The sequence below is a fragment of the Salmo salar genome, chromosome 23, assembly GCF_965601325.2.
Source record: "Salmo salar chromosome 23, fSalSal1, whole genome shotgun sequence".
Lineage (NCBI taxonomy): Eukaryota > Metazoa > Chordata > Actinopteri > Salmoniformes > Salmonidae > Salmo > Salmo salar.
The window spans coordinates 30318172-30333872 of record NC_138313.1 but is presented as its reverse complement, the minus strand read 5'-3'; the positions used below and the strand labels follow the sequence as shown (position 1 = coordinate 30333872).

Below are 15701 nucleotides of genomic sequence, written 5' to 3'. Positions count from 1 at the left end.
TCAGTCAGTATGGCTCAGTATTAAACAGCTGCTGTCATTTCATGCCCAACCCTCGTCTTGGAGAGCTATCCTCCTATAGGTTTTCACTTCATCCCTTACCTACACTGCTTGTACACATTCAGTATAGAACCATCCTCTGTATAGAACCATTGTTCTAACCAAATAGACAGCAGATGGTCAAAGTCAATAACATGTCATCCTCTCTACTTGACAAATGTCCTAACAACAATGACTCCATTCAACGTCAAAGCAATTAGAGGAACTCTCAGTACCACTAAAGTTACGGGTAGAAGTTATGGTTAGGAAATCCCCAGAGTGCTGTGCATAGTGGAGAGCCAAGGTACTTGAAACAGAGTATCTCCTATCTCTGTCAGCTAAGCAGAGAATAACTTATCCACCGCATAGTGAAAGTGGGCCTGGATGGAGAAAGGGATGGAGAGAGAAAAGATGGTTAGAGGTCATTCTCTCATTGTAACTGCAGAAAAACTGCCAGATTAAAAGTAATAAAATCTGTATTTCAAATAGACTGTATCTCAACGTATTCTGCTAATTATGGCTTTGTGGCTGTGTTAACTAGGGCTGTGGCGGTCATGAAATTTTGTCAGCTGGTTATTGCCATGCAAAAGACTGCCGGTCTCACGGTAGCTGAGAAATAAATATAACAACACTTATTTCACTCCACGCATCAACCAGTGATATTCCGCTAAAACAATTTCAAAAATTATTTTCCAATGTATTTATTTTTATGACATTTTTCTCACAAATTTCGTGGTATCCAGTTGGTAGTTCCGATCTTGTCTCATCGCTGCAACTCCCCAACGGGCTCGGTCAAGACATGCATCCTCCAAAACATGATCCACCAAGCGACCTAGTCAGCTTGCAGGTGCGACCTAGTCAGCTTGCAGGTGCCCGGCCCGCCACAAGGAGTCGCTAGAGCGCGATTAGCCAAGGAAAGCCCCTCGCCCAAACCCTCCCCTAACCCGGATGGCATTGTGCCGATTGTGCACCGCCCTATGGGGATTATGGTCACGGCCGGCTGTGACACACCCCAGGCTGTAGAGGCACCTCAGCACTGCGATGCAGTGCCTTAGACCGCTGCGCCACTCGGGAGGCCCGATATTCTGCTCAAACTCTGTATGCCATGGGCTCTCCGACCCTGTTCCTGCAGCTACCCAGTGCTTAATTTGGGAAACCAAGTGAAATATGTTTGGGAACATTGATAGTGACATGTTTTCTCAACAAAACATATTTCACTAAACTGTTGACAGCCCCTCTGAGTGCTCGAGAAAGGAATAAAGGAGAGAGGAGGAGATGGAAACGCACGGTGTTGAGATATTCTGTATATCTGAAGGTGTGCCACCCAATTAATGAAGAAAATATAAAAAATTCCCTATTACTAGGCTATTCAACATCAAATACAAATTCACTATAATTGTAGGCCAACTGCACAATCAATGAACCAACAGCATCGCCTAGGTCTATACGTTCTCTCCCAGACTCGTGGATAGAAATTATAGAGCGTTGCATACGTAAGGTAACCAGTCCATCCAGTATGCATAATAATACAGTCCACCCTCAAAGTTGATTACTCAAATTTGTTTAATTTTGGAGTATAGGCTAGATCAATTATATACCAAAGACATCTTTAATCAGTTTTGTTTTATGTTTTTCTGTCATGCGTATTATGTGGTAGGCTATGTATTGTATAACAGCACAATCATATATTTTTTACATTTTTAAGTTGGGAGGCTTGGGCTCATATAGACCTTTGCATATGTATAATCTCTAATGTGTGTATTGTGTTTTGAATGAATCATCACCTTACAAAGCACTGGCCATTTCATTGTGTTAGGCTTTGAAACAACACCCACAATTATGTTTTACACTCAGTTTCAACCTGCTGTTAAACTTCTTTCTTCAAATTGATCACAGTGAGGTGAGTTTAAAAGCACAATACTGTTTTGATGATAAGTGTTTGATGTGATTTTGGATTGTATTTACATTGATATCAGAGTGGTTAGAGGGACAACAGGGCCCTGAGTACCAGGCCATTAGGACCTGATGGAGGGACAACAGAGCCCTGAGTACCAGGCCATTAGGACCTGATGCAGGGACAATAGAGCCCTGAGTACCAGGCCATTAGGACCTGATAGAGTGACAATAGAGCCCTGAGTACCAGGCAGTTAGTGACCTGATGGAGGGACAATAGAGCCCTGAGTACCAGGCAGTTAGTGACCTGATGGAGGGACAATAGAGCCCTGAGTACCAGGAAGTTAGTGACCTGATGCAGGGACAATAGAGCCCTGAGTACCAGGTCATTAGGACCTGATAGAGGGACAATAGAGCCCTGAGTACCAGGCAGTTAGTGACCTGATGGAGGGACAATAGAGCCCTGAGTACCAGAAAGTTAGTGACCTGATGGAGGGACAATAGAGCCCTGAGTACCAGAAAGTTAGTGACCTGATGGAGGGACAATAGAGCCCAGAGTACCAGGAAGTTAGTGACTTGATGCAGGGTCAATAGAGCCCTGAGTACCAGGCCATTCGGACCTGATAGAGGGACAATAGAGCCCTGAGTACCAGGCAGTTAGTGACCTGATGGAGGGACAATAGAGCCCTGAGTACCAGAAAGTTAGTGACCTGATGGAGGGACAATAGAGCCCTGAGTACCAGAAAGTTAGTGACCTGATGGAGGGACAATAGAGCCCTGAGTACCAGAAAGTTAGTGACCTGATGGTCATAAGCAAGTTGGGTCCTACCAGCGCATGTCCAGAGTGCATATGAGGAGATTACCGTGAGTCAGTGGTGACATGGAATTTTACTGCGGTCATGACTCATGACTGCCAGTGTGGCGGTAATACAGTCACCGCAACAGCCCTAGTGTTAACTAGTGACGACCATGTTCATTGGCTCGAATTTTCACCTGTAATAAAATTATAGCAAAAGATTGCAGTTGTGAGAGCATGATTTTTGGGTGTGAGAGGAGAAATCCATGTGAGCATGTGGTTTATTTGTGAGAGCTCAGTAACTTCTGAGACTTGACAAAACAGAACAAAAATCTCTGCTCTTGAATGAATATTTTTGCGTGCGGCAATGATGTGCCCGTGGGACCTCTGCGCTCTCGACTCAGTGTTTGCTTGCTCAATGATGTTTCATCTTCACAGCTCCATTTTGCGTGCAATGGACTTTAGAGGGTTTAGTTTGACGCCACAGCGTTTAAGTGTACATACTTTAGACACTGCACACAGTTTCCCCCAGGAGCTCTCCATGTTTCACATTGCCTTCCTCTTATTTCCTCTTCCCTCTCTCCCTCTGTTTGACATCCAGGAGTAAGAGGCACAAGTCGGGCTCCATGGAGGATGATGTGGACACCAGTCCAGGAGGGGAGTACTACACCTCTCCCAACTCCCCGGCTAGCAGCTCCCGCAACTGGCAGGAAGACCTGGAAGGAGGTGAGCATCCCCTCTGGTCATCCACACAATCTCTTAGATATAGTTTTGTTATGTCCAAGGACAGTGCTTATTGCTCATCAGTTAGTACTAGCTTATTCTGTCATGTTGAGGACACTGGCTATCCTCCAACTCTTCAGTGATAACTAAGGGTGACTGAGTTCTGGTGTCCATCTTAAATGTTCTTTGTGACGGGTATCAAGAAACATCAACATTCATACCTTTCATAATCACCGTGGGGAAACAGCTGAAATATCAGGTCATACTTTCACTTCAGGTACCTTGAAAGCTACTGACACAGTGCAAAAGAGCAAATGACAAATAGATCATGTTATGAACTGCCGCACAGAAAGCCTTGGCTGCGAAATACACGGCTTCAAATTTCCCAAATTGAGCCTGAAGTCGTAATTAATTCATGAACCAACACTTTTTGTGAAAGTCGACAAAAAGCCAAGTGGACCAGGGTACCTTGGAGCAGTATCCACAGATGCAACGCCGCAGTAGCTATCTTCTTTCTTTCCTCTCAACTAGGCTCACGTACCAGTTTGCTAGTATGGAATGATTTTCCCAACAAAGATATCTAGCAAACAGTAAAGCTACTGTGTATCTCTCATCTAGATACAAGCAATTGTTTCAAGATGATTGTTTAAAGCAGTATTTTAAATATGGAAATGGCAATATGCCTTTCAATATGTGTATGGTACAGTATGGCCGTCCTCCCCCACCAGCACTGACCTGGTTCTGGTTAAAAGAGGAGGAGTAGGTTACAGCATGCACAGTGTGCTCCAGTGGTTGAGTGTGTGAGTGTGGGTAAGAGCAGTGCAAGTAGTCAGGTAGGTGTGCTGAGGGAGTGGGGCCTGCCTGGTAAGTGCACTACACGTGCGGGAGCATCGTTGGTATGAGCCATGAGGTGGTTCTCCATGGGTTAGCAGCAGAAAGGGGGAAGAGGATCCCCATCTTTACCTGAATATTTAACACACACACATGAAACATTTTAACACACTGTGTGTTTGTGCTATTAGGGGAGTTTATAGGCCTCCCATATAATAATGCTGCGAGGTGATGCTGTTTAATTGTGGTGGACTCTCCACACTACACTAATAGTGTCCAGTGGCCTGTTAAGGGGCCTAGTGGTGTGTCCGGGGCTTTGTGGTGCTGTTAGCCAGAGTGGCCCCGGCTGGGCCCCTGGCCCCAGGAGCACTCCAGGCTGCTGATGCTGTAACCAGAGCTGTGGAGGTCAGAAGAGCAGAACCGGCCCCTCCCTCCCAGCCCCGACCCCATCACAGGCCCTGTAGGAGTCTGGTCCAGCCCTGCTCATGTCCTGCTCTCTCTCTTCCTGTCTAGACAGCCCTAACAAGCTTCTCTTTATGGGTGGCTGGTAGCCTCGAGGTTAGAGCATTGGGCCAGTAGCCGAAAGGTTGCTGGTTCAAATACCGGAGGTGAAAAACATCTGTTGCTGTGCCCTTGAACAAGGCATTTAACCCTAATTGCTTCAGGGGCACTGCACAATGGTGACCCTGGCTGTGACCCCACTCCCTGCAGGTGTCTCGGGGGAATTGGGATACGAAGAAAAAAAAACATTTCCATTGCACACTTGTGTGTAACAGGACAAACTGAACACCCCCCAAATTCTTATTTAACAACCCCATCTGATTTCTCTGAGATGGTGGGGGGGATACTGGTTAAGAGGGGAATGTTTGTGCACCTTCTCCCAGGTAGAGGAGGCCAGGGGAAGCTTGCGTCAGTCTGTACTGTGGGGATTGGATTGGGAAGGTAAAGCCTGGCCTCCTGTAGAGCTGTGGCTCTGGACAGCAGCACTACCAACCATCACTCTGTAGACTTTCTTAAAAAATATATACATTTTCAAGATATTGTAATGTAAATGTAATGTGTCAAATACAGTAGGTAGATGTGTGGGTTGGAGACTGAGCTGAGAGATCAGTCAGATTAGTGTGATCAGGTAATTAACATCAGTGCTGTAATGGCTGCCCCTGCCTTGCCCCCAGCACTAAGCCGGACGTGCGTGTTTATCCTCTGAGCAAGTCTCTTGTTGAACCTCATCTGCACCCCTGCCCTCTGACATTCCCGAAAAGATGTGATTTGCTCACTCTGCTCTGAGACAGAGGGCTAGGGGCGGATGGCTGGGGCAGAACAGGGGAAGAGGAAGCAGTCAGATAAGCCTCTCTCTCTTTTTGTTTTTCTCCCTCACCCTCTCTTTCTCTCTCTCACACTCTCTCCTTGCTCTCTCTCTCCATCTCTTTCTTAGAAAATGATTAGAGAGTTAGAAGGGCATAACTGTATAATGTGTGAGAGAGAAACCTCAAAGTCATCACTCCATGGCTGACAGACTGTTTCTTCCACTGCACAGTATCACAGCAACAACATGTACACTGTCTGCTCTGCAACTCCAAAGAAGGAAACAAAGAAAGGGCTGTGCAATCTTAAGACTCTGATCTAAAACAGGCCCGAAGCTGGGTGGAGAAAGTGTTCCTAGCACACATTCTGTTATCAACAAGTGTGCGATAGCAAACGAAACACGGAGGACAGTAATATCACTGCAACAGAGACACACATTCGTTTAGCACATGTAAGCAACTCTGGTATCAGGCACTGCAGGCCTCTTGGGAATGTGAGTGATCTACCTAGGCGAACCCGATTTGAGGTAGATCTGACCAAAACATAATCTTGTTTCTGATCCTATTGTTTCGTCTCAATGAGGAAGTTCGTTTGGAGCGTATGTGCTTTACTGCATCGTACTGCAGAGCTGATAGTGACCGACTGGGTCATCTCAATGCACCCTGCCACCCTGTGGTGAGCTCCTGCCATTACAACAGCCGTGTAGTAGCAGATTGAACTTGACAATGAAATGTAGGGTCTTTTCAACATCCTCCACCAGACAGTCATTATCATTATGGGAGTCCTAGTGGCATCAGTAACACCCTCTGTGTATCTCTGTCTCTGTGTCCAGGCATGTCCCCTGGAGTAAAGAAGACAGAGATGGACAGCCCGTCTCCTCAGGAGAGCTCCCCACGTCTCGGCTTCACACAGCACCACCGGCCCGTCATCGCAGTGCACAGTGGTCAGTACACACAGTCTTACGCATGTCACCCACCCACACACATTTACAGGAGACATCTTGTCACTGTTGCCACAATCTACCAAGCCTGAGGCGCGTACTTCTCCTAGGATGTGAGTTGTGTGAAGAATGCAGTCGGAAAAGAGAGAATGCATGTTTCGTACGTCAGAAAAGACATGTTTCATACGTCAGAAAAGACATGTTTCGTACGTCAGAAAAGACATGTTTCGTACGTCAGAAAAGACATGTTTCATACGTCAGAAAATACATGTTTCGTACGTCAGAAAAGACTTGTTTCATATGTCAGAAAAGACATGTTTCATACGTCAGAAAAGACATGTTTCATACGTCAGAAAAGACATGTTTCGTACGTCAGAAAAGACTTGTTTCATACGTCAGAAAGACATGTTTCGTACGTCAGAAAAGACATGTTTCATACGTCAGAAAAGACATGTTTCATACGTCAGAAAAGACATGTTTCGTACGTCAGAAAAGACTTGTTTCATACGTCAGAAAGACATGTTTCGTACGTCAGAAAAGACGTTTCATACGTCAGAAAAGACATGTTTCGTACGTCAGAAAAGACGTTTCGTATGTCAGAAAAGACATGTTTCATACGTCAGAAAAGACATGTTTCGTACGTCAGAAAAGACATGTTTCGTACGTCAGAAAAGACGTTTCGTATGTCAGAAAAGACATGTTTCATACGTCAGAAAAGACATGTTTCATACGTCAGAAAAGACATGTTTCGTACGTCAGAAAAGACATGTTTCATACGTCAGAAAAGACTTGTTTCATACGTCAGAAAGACATGTTTCGTACGTCAGAAAAGACATGTTTCATACGTCAGAAAAGACTTGTTTCATACGTCAGAAAAGACATGTTTCATATGTCAGAAAATACATGTTTCATACGTCAGAAAAGACTTGTTTCATATGTCAGAAAAGACGTTTCATACGTCAGAAAAGACATGTTTCGTACGTCAGAAAAGACTTGTTTCGTATGTCAGAAAAGACATGTTTCATACGTCAGAAAAGACTTGTTTCATACGTCAGAAAAGACATGTTTCATACGTCAGAAAATCGACCCTTCTTCATAGTTAAGATATTATCTAAAAGTTTGCCATTTTTTTTATGTCTGTACCTGTTGAGGTCATCCTGGTGTAGGTACTGACTGCAGGCATTATGCTTTAAACAAGACACGCTTCCTTTTAGACAATGCATTATTTTGTTTTTTTTATTGAACTGCCCGTTAACACTTTCTGACAGGTAATTGTTTGTGGAGACAATGAAGAGTAATCTATGAGCAGGTAGAGTTCTCCAGCCAAACGTCTGCTGGATGATGCATGAACAATTAAAGCTGCTGTTAAAACGAATTGGCTATGTTAATGCGTGGTCCTGATAAATAATAGTTGCCATACAAAATGTCATAAGCTCACGCAACAGATACTGTACCAAAGGAGAGTCGGAAAGATTGAGTAATTTCATTGTTTTTGCAAAAGCACACATCTTCAATGTCACTTATCTTATCTCAAGCGTATCATCATTGTGGACCATGAAAAAGTACATTTATGTACACATTCTCTCTCTTTCTCTCTCTGTCTTTCTTTCTTTCTCTCTGTCTTTCTTCCTCTCTTTTCTCCCTCTCTCTCTTTCTCTCTCTGTGCAGGGATCTCTCGGAGTCCGCACCCTTCCTCGTCTTTGCACTTCCCCACCACCTCCATCCTGCCCCAGTCCACCTCCTACTTCCCCCACACCGCCATCCGCTACCCGCCACACCTCAGCTCCCAAGACCCGCTGAAGGACCTGGTCTCCCTGGCCTGTGACCCGTCCAACCAGCAGCCCAGCCCAGTGAGTCCAGCCCATCTAACAACTCTAACTAGGGCCCCGAGTTTGTCCTGGTCAGGTCATTTGGTCAGTAAAACTTCTGCCCCCTACTCATTACTGATACTAGATAGGAACCCAGTAGAGAAAGTTGGCTTCCTATTCACCATGTTTTATGTGTTCATCTAGCAGAACCTGTCGTCTTTGGACCATGATTTCATGGCAAGACCTTAAGTTTGAGGTAATGTTAATTAAAGTTCACTCACTCAGAGGGTGTGGTTTATTAAGAGAACTGTGTTATTTCCATCTGTTGTTTAAATTCATTTGTTTATTTATTTATGTGGATCACCATTAGCTTTTACCGAGGCAGCAGCTATTATAGATTCACCTAATCGTTTGTTTGATATTTAATTCCTTCATGCTTCCTGTTTCCTATGTCGTCACCCTGTCTCAAATGGCCTGTAGACTGTATGAAATGCCATTTCATTCCCATATTGTCCCCCACCGTGGTCTTTACTAGTGGACTGGGGATACTCTACTGTAGGTGACATAACCTGAGAGAGCGGCAGGTTTCCCTCACGTAGCTGCTACTCCCCCTCCCCTCTGCTCCAGACTGCAGAATGGAGTCACCACAGCCCTGCGTGACTCTCAGATTGATTAACACTCCCTGAAGGTGGCAATAATTCAATAGATCTGTAGCCATAAAATCATTGTAGTAACTATATGTGTTTTAGCCAACTTCTTAGATTTTTACCGTTATTCAATGTGTTGGCTGTCTGGTAGTACAGTAGTGGTGAATCCCCCGTCACATAGAGGAAAATAAGCCTTCAGTCTTCCTGCTCTGTTTAGACTCAGCCTGCTAGCCCTGCTGATCCTGGGACCAGACCAGCTCCTCAGACATGGTTACACTCATTACCAATATGTGACACAGACCTGAGAGGACCTGCCACTGCACCACATGCAAATGACCCCTCCTCCCTGCTTTAAATAGGCCGGCATTACAAGCCAGGTTGCTCAATGAAGCTGTCATACTGTTTCTGTATCGACTTGAAAGGGGTGAAGGGATGGAGGGAAGGGGTGGGGGTAGGCGCACTAGAGGAATGAACCTGAAGGAGATTCCAGTAGGTCTCTGGCAGTGATGCTGATGTTGGCAGAGTGCACAAGTCTGGCACAGGGAGAGAGGAGAGGATAGACATTTACTTGTATCAGAAGTGCCCCCAGCAGCAGCCACGCTGGGCTCTGCTCGGCCAAGTTTCTGCAGAGTCATTGAAATTCCCCCTGCTGCAGTGCGACTGCAGCCAGGCAGTCACAAAGGACGAGCGCATGGCACCACAATGTAGCTGACTCATTTGCTCATCCATTGTTGTGGAGGACAGTGAGTGAGCAGTCACTCCTCTGGAGAGAGGAGAGTATCTGAAAGCAAGGCCAGCCAGGGTAAGAGCAGCCATGGATGGAGGGGTGGATGGATGACTAGCTGAGCAGTGCAGTGCCCTGGACATTACTCGCTCTACCTCCTCTCTCCCTCTCTAACTCTCACACACACACACACACACACACACACACACACACACACACACACACACACACACACACACACACACACACACACACACACACACACACACACACACACACACACACACACACCAGTGGAGGCTGCTGAGGAGAGGACGGCTCATAATAATGGTTGGAACGGAGCAAATGGAATGGCATTAAACACCTGGAAACCATGTATTTTATGTATTTGAGACCATTCCTCTGATTCCAGTCCAGTCATTACCACGAGCCCGTTCTCCCCAAATTAAGGTGCCACCAACCTACTGTGACACTCACACACTCACACACACACAGTGCTGATGGAAAGAGAAAGCATGTGTATGTGAGAGAGAGAGACAGAGAGAGAGAGAGAGAGAGAGAGAGAGAGAGAGACAGAGAGAGAGAGAGAGAGAAATAGTTGAAGAGAGACAGAGCCAGTGCTGTGGCATGTAGTATTCTACCATCTGTGCTACAGCAGTGAAGCTCCCCTACTCCTCCCCACTCCCCCAGAGCTGACGTGTTCCCTCCTCTCTCCCTTCACAGCTGACGTGTTCCATCCTCTCTCCCTTCACAGCTGACGTGTTCCATCCGCTCTCCCTTCACAGCTGACGTGTTCCCTCCTCTCTCCCTTCACAGCTGACGTGTTCCCTCCTCTCTCCCTTCACAGCTGACGTGTTCCATCCTCTCTCCCTTCACAGCTGATGTGTTCCCTCCTCTCTCCCTTCACAGCTGACGTGTTCCATCCTCTCTACCTTCACAGCTGACGTGCTCCATCCTCTCTCCCTTCACGAATGACGTGTTCCCTCCTCTCTCCCTTCACAGCTGACGTGTTCCCTCCTCTCTCACTTCACAACTGACGTGTTCCATCCTCTCTCCCTTCACAGTTGACGTGTTCCCTCCTCTCTCCCTTCACAGCTGACGTGTTCCCTCCTCTCTCCCTTCACAGCTGACGTGTTCCCTCCTCTCTCTCCTCACAGCTGACGTGTTCCATCCTCTCTCCCTTCACAGCTGAATGGCAGTGGTCAAGTGAAGTTGCCCAGTCACTACATCTCCTCCCAGATGCTGGCGCCACCTCCGCCCCCCGGCATGCCCCGTCTGACGCTGCCCTCCGACTCCAAGTCCAGCACCACCACCTCGGACGGGGGAGCCAACTCCCCCACGTCACCCAGTAAGTGGGCCGTTGGTGAGCCTGCTACTCCCAGCCTCTAGGTCTTCAGTGACTATAGTTTGTGTGTGTGTGTGTGTGTGTGTGTGTGTGTGTGTGTGTGTGTGTGTGTGTGTGTGTGTGTGTGTGTGTGTGTGTGTGTGTGTGTGTGTGTGTGTGTATAGGGTTGTTATACAGAGAATGACTAATTTGATTGGATGATTCATGTCATTTTCTAAAACCTGTGCCCTCAACCCATCACACTTATGTGCTGGATGTGATTATAAAAAACAAAGCATAAATGATTCAGCACCTGAAGGGTGAGGCTATTGTCTCTCAGTCCTTTATGAGAGAGAGAGAGAGAGAGAGAGAGAGAGCATTCAGGCGTTGCAGACTTGTAATACAACTCCTACTCCCACCGTCATTAATCACCATCATCTAATTAAGAGACACGCAGGACAGATCAATATGCGTACCTACTACCGTGAGGACGCTGTAACAATACCAATACATCCTCATGTGGGATTTTGATTGAAATCTCTGCAAGTTCCTCCACTATGTCAGCTTCCATTCAGTCAATCTGTATTGGAAAGTTACAGTACAAAGTTTGTTGGATGCTGACATAAATGAACAGTGATTAACTGTCCATAGATCAGTGACCAAGATGTGACCTATTATGATGTGATCAGTGACCTACTATGATGTGATCAGTGACCTACTATGATGTGATCAGTGACCTGCTATGATGTGATCAGTGACCTGCTATGATGTGATCAGTGACCTGCTATGATGTGATCAGTGACCTGCTATGATGTGATCAGTGACCTGCTATGATGTGATCAGTGACCTGCTGTGATGTGATCAGTGACCTACTATGATGTGATCAGTGACCTGCTGTGATGTGACCTGCTGTGATGTGATCAGTGACCTACAATGATGTGATCAGTGACCTGCTGTGATGTGACCTGCTGTGATGTGATCAGTGACCTGCTATGATGTGATCAGTGACCTGCTATGATGTGATCAGTGACCTGCTATGATGTGATCAGTGACCTGCTGTGATGTGACCTGCTGTGATGTGATCAGTGACCTACAATGATGTGATCAGTGACCTGCTGTGATGTGACCTGCTGTGATGTGATCAGTGACCTACAATGATGTGATCAGTGACCTACTATGATGTGATCAGTGACCTGCTATGATGTGATCAGTGACCTGCTGTGATGTGATCAGTGACCTACTATGATGTGATCAGTGACCTGCTGTGATGTGATCAGTGACCTACTATGATGTGATCAGTGACCTACTATGATGTGATCAGTGACCTACTATGATGTGATCAGTGACCTGCTATGATGTGATCAGTGACCTGCTATGATGTGATCAGTGACCTACTATGATGTGATCAGTGACCTGCTATGATGTGATCAGTGACCTGCTATGATGTGATCAGTGACCTGCTGTGATGTGACCTGCTGTGATGTGATCAGTGACCTACAATGATGTGATCAGTGACCTGCTGTGATGTGACCTGCTGTGATGTGATCAGTGACCTACAATGATGTGATCAGTGACCTACTATGATGTGATCAGTGACCTGCTGTGATGTGATCAGTGACCTACTATGATGTGATCAGTGACCTGCTGTGATGTGATCAGTGACCTACTATGATGTGATCAGTGACCTACTATGATGTGATCAGTGACCTACTATGATGTGATCAGTGACCTGCTATGATGTGATCAGTGACCTGCTATGATGTGATCAGTGACCTGCTGTGATGTGACCTGCTGTGATGTGATCAGTGACCTACTATGATGTGATCAGTGACCTGCTGTGATGTGATCAGTGACCTAATATGATGTGATCAGTGACCTACTATGATGTGATCAGTGACCTACTGTGATGTGACCTATTATGATGTGATCAGTGACCTACTATGATGTGATCAGTGACCTACTGTGATGTGATCAGTGACCTACTGTAATGTGATCAGTGACCTACTATGATGTGATCAGTGACCTACTATGATGTGATCAGTGACCTACTATGATGTGATCAGTGACCTGCTATGATGTGATCAGTGACCTGCTGTGATGTGACCTGCTGTGATGTGATCAGTGACCTACTGTAATGTGATCAGTGACCTACTATGATGTGATCAGTGACCTACTATGATGTGATCAGTGACCTACTATGATGTGATCAGTGACCTGCTATGATGTGATCAGTGACCTACTATGATGTGATCAGTGACCTACTATGATGTGATCAGTGACCTACTATGATGTGATCAGTGACCTGCTATGATGTGATCAGTGACCTGCTATGATGTGATCAGTGACCTGCTGTGATGTGACCTGCTGTGATGTGATCAGTGACCTACAATGATGTGATCAGTGACCTACTATGATGTGATCAGTGACCTACTATGATGTGATCAGTGACCTGCTATGATGTGATCAGTGACCTACTATCTGACCAAGATAAGTTATGATAAAAATCAGTTCTGATATATGCTCTGAGGTCTTGTATTGCGGCCAAGTATTTCCAAGTCATGCATATTCCAAATTAAGATGACAATTTGACTTAGTGTCTATATGCAAACTCTGCCTGTCTGGAAACACACTGAGGCAGGCCAATTCCCTTCAAATAACGGTCAAATAACACATCTGCCATTCTTAATGCCTACCGTGATTTACATAACAAGCCATGAAGTTCTAAGTGTCATCTCTCTCTCTCTCTCTCTCTCTCTCTCTCTCTCTCTCTCTCTCTCTCTCTCTCTCTCTCTCAGCATACTCAGCTCCAGGGACGCCCCCTTCCAACCGCCCCTTTGTAGGGATTGGACCCCGAGACCCTGGCGGACTCTACCAGGCACAGGTACAGAGCACAGATAACTATACTGGAGAAAAGCAACTTCGATTTCTCCGTTTTCTGTTACACACTTGTTCATCTATATACTCATTTGAATATTCCTTATCACTATGATTTAAGAAAGTTGCTGATGTCATGCATACCAAAGGCCTCTTCTCCTGTTGCTCATGGCAGTTCAGAGCTGTAAACTCTCTCACCCCCCTGGCTTTGTTCCTCGCTCTGATATCAAAACCATATGTCTATGTTCAATTATAGATCTGAGGGCATTAGCTAGGATCTGCCTCAGGGTCTGAATGTTCACAGCCAGCCCAGGACCCTTTTGAGGTAACAGGGCTTTTCCCTGTGTGAGAGAGATTCACATGGCTAAAAGCATTTCTCTCTTCTTCAAGCTTACATTTACCTCAGAGTGAGGTCTTGGTTATTCACGGTTAACACTCGTGGCTTTCACTTCCATTTAGAGATAGATGAGTCTTGAATTTGGAAAACTTTAAACGTTAAAGTTGGTCTCACTGTTTTGCTGTTTTGCAAGACTAAAAGACCAACTAAACACAATACCTCTATATGTGCCAATGTGGCTGCAGAGCTGAGGCATTTGGGGCTTTCTGCTGCATTGCAGTGCTCCCTGCTCCATAAAAAGTGCAAGTGCACCTCAGCGAGGCGTGTGATGATGTAAAGTGAGAGAGGGAGAGAATGAGTGAGAAAGAGACTGCTGAGCTAGGAGAGGTGTGTTTGTGCCTGCCAGCCTGCCAGCCAGCCTGCCTGCCTGCCTGCCAGCCTGCCTGCCAACCTGCCTGCCTGCGTGTGTGTTTAGGAATGTAACTTGAGAGGTGAATTAGATCTAAAGCACAATGGCAGAGTCAGCAGATCTGGCCAGGAGAAACATGAAAGAACACAGGGATCCTGCACATGCAATAGTAACCAACACAGTGTAATGCAATAAGACAGGGACAATGCTACACCCCAGGCTACATTTTATTTTGTTGTAACCCAACTAACGTTGCAAAGGGAAGGTATACTACTGGAAACGTTCGACGTTTACCAGTAAACTACCATAATTCTGGTCACTTTCAAGGATTTTATGTAATTTATCACAAGACATCTAGTGGCCCTTTTGGGTAATTCAAATTATCACAGATGTCTGTAATTATCTTTGGCCCTATGTGTGACCATATCACATGTAAAATATATAAAATAATATGATTGTAAAATAAACAATAGAATGACAAAGCTGTAAAACATTATCCTAAATATAAACCATCAACTTAGTGAATACAATTGGTGTTTAACATGAGGGTTTCAGCATGAAATATCATTTTATATTTTATACACACTTATTTATTTCACTATTTTAATATGTATTTGTTGTCGATGTTTTTGGCGTCAAACTGGTGGCAGTTGTGAAAAAGGTCGATAGTTGGAAAAATTGCAGTTAACTGAGAGGAGGGGAGGGGGAGGGGATGGAGGAGCCTATTCAGGATGGTCACGTCCAGGACTGTCTGGTTGCTAAGGGAAACCAGACATGATGTAATTGCAGGATGCACTTGGACTTCAGGGAGTGGGAAAGAAACAAAGTCAAGCCTATCCAGCTCTAGTCATTCTTCTAGCGATCCGTCCACTGCGCAAAAAAGCTGGGATTGATTGAAAACCTGCTCCAGTGCATGCAGTGTGTGTGTGTGTGTGTGTGTGTGTGTGTGTGTGTGTGTGTGTGTGTGTGTGTGTGTGTGTGTGTGTGTGTGTGTGTGTGTGTGTGTGTGTGTGTGTGTGTGTGTGTGTGTGTGTGTGTGTGTGTGTGTGTGTGT

The 15701-nt window shown here is 45.6% G+C and overlaps 1 protein-coding gene across 7 annotated transcripts in view; it reads left to right on the top strand.

Moving 5' to 3' along the window:
* Window positions 1-15701, top strand: part of LOC106584361 (nuclear factor 1 C-type) — a 124589-nt gene that overhangs the window by 92168 nt on the left and 16720 nt on the right. For 3 of the 7 annotated variants that reach the window (XM_014169587.3, XM_082968041.1, XM_014169585.3), the window contains 5 exons: window positions 3327-3451; window positions 6417-6527; window positions 8193-8437; window positions 10892-11066; window positions 13823-13908. In XM_014169587.3, the coding sequence (XP_014025062.1) occupies window positions 3327-3451; window positions 6417-6527; window positions 8193-8437; window positions 10892-11066; window positions 13823-13908 (742 nt within the window). The remainder of the gene's footprint in view (window positions 1-3326; window positions 3452-6416; window positions 6528-8192; window positions 8438-10891; window positions 11067-13822; window positions 13909-15701) is intronic. The other 4 variants (XM_082968037.1, XM_082968038.1, XM_082968039.1 and 1 more) reach the window with 4 other exon arrangements.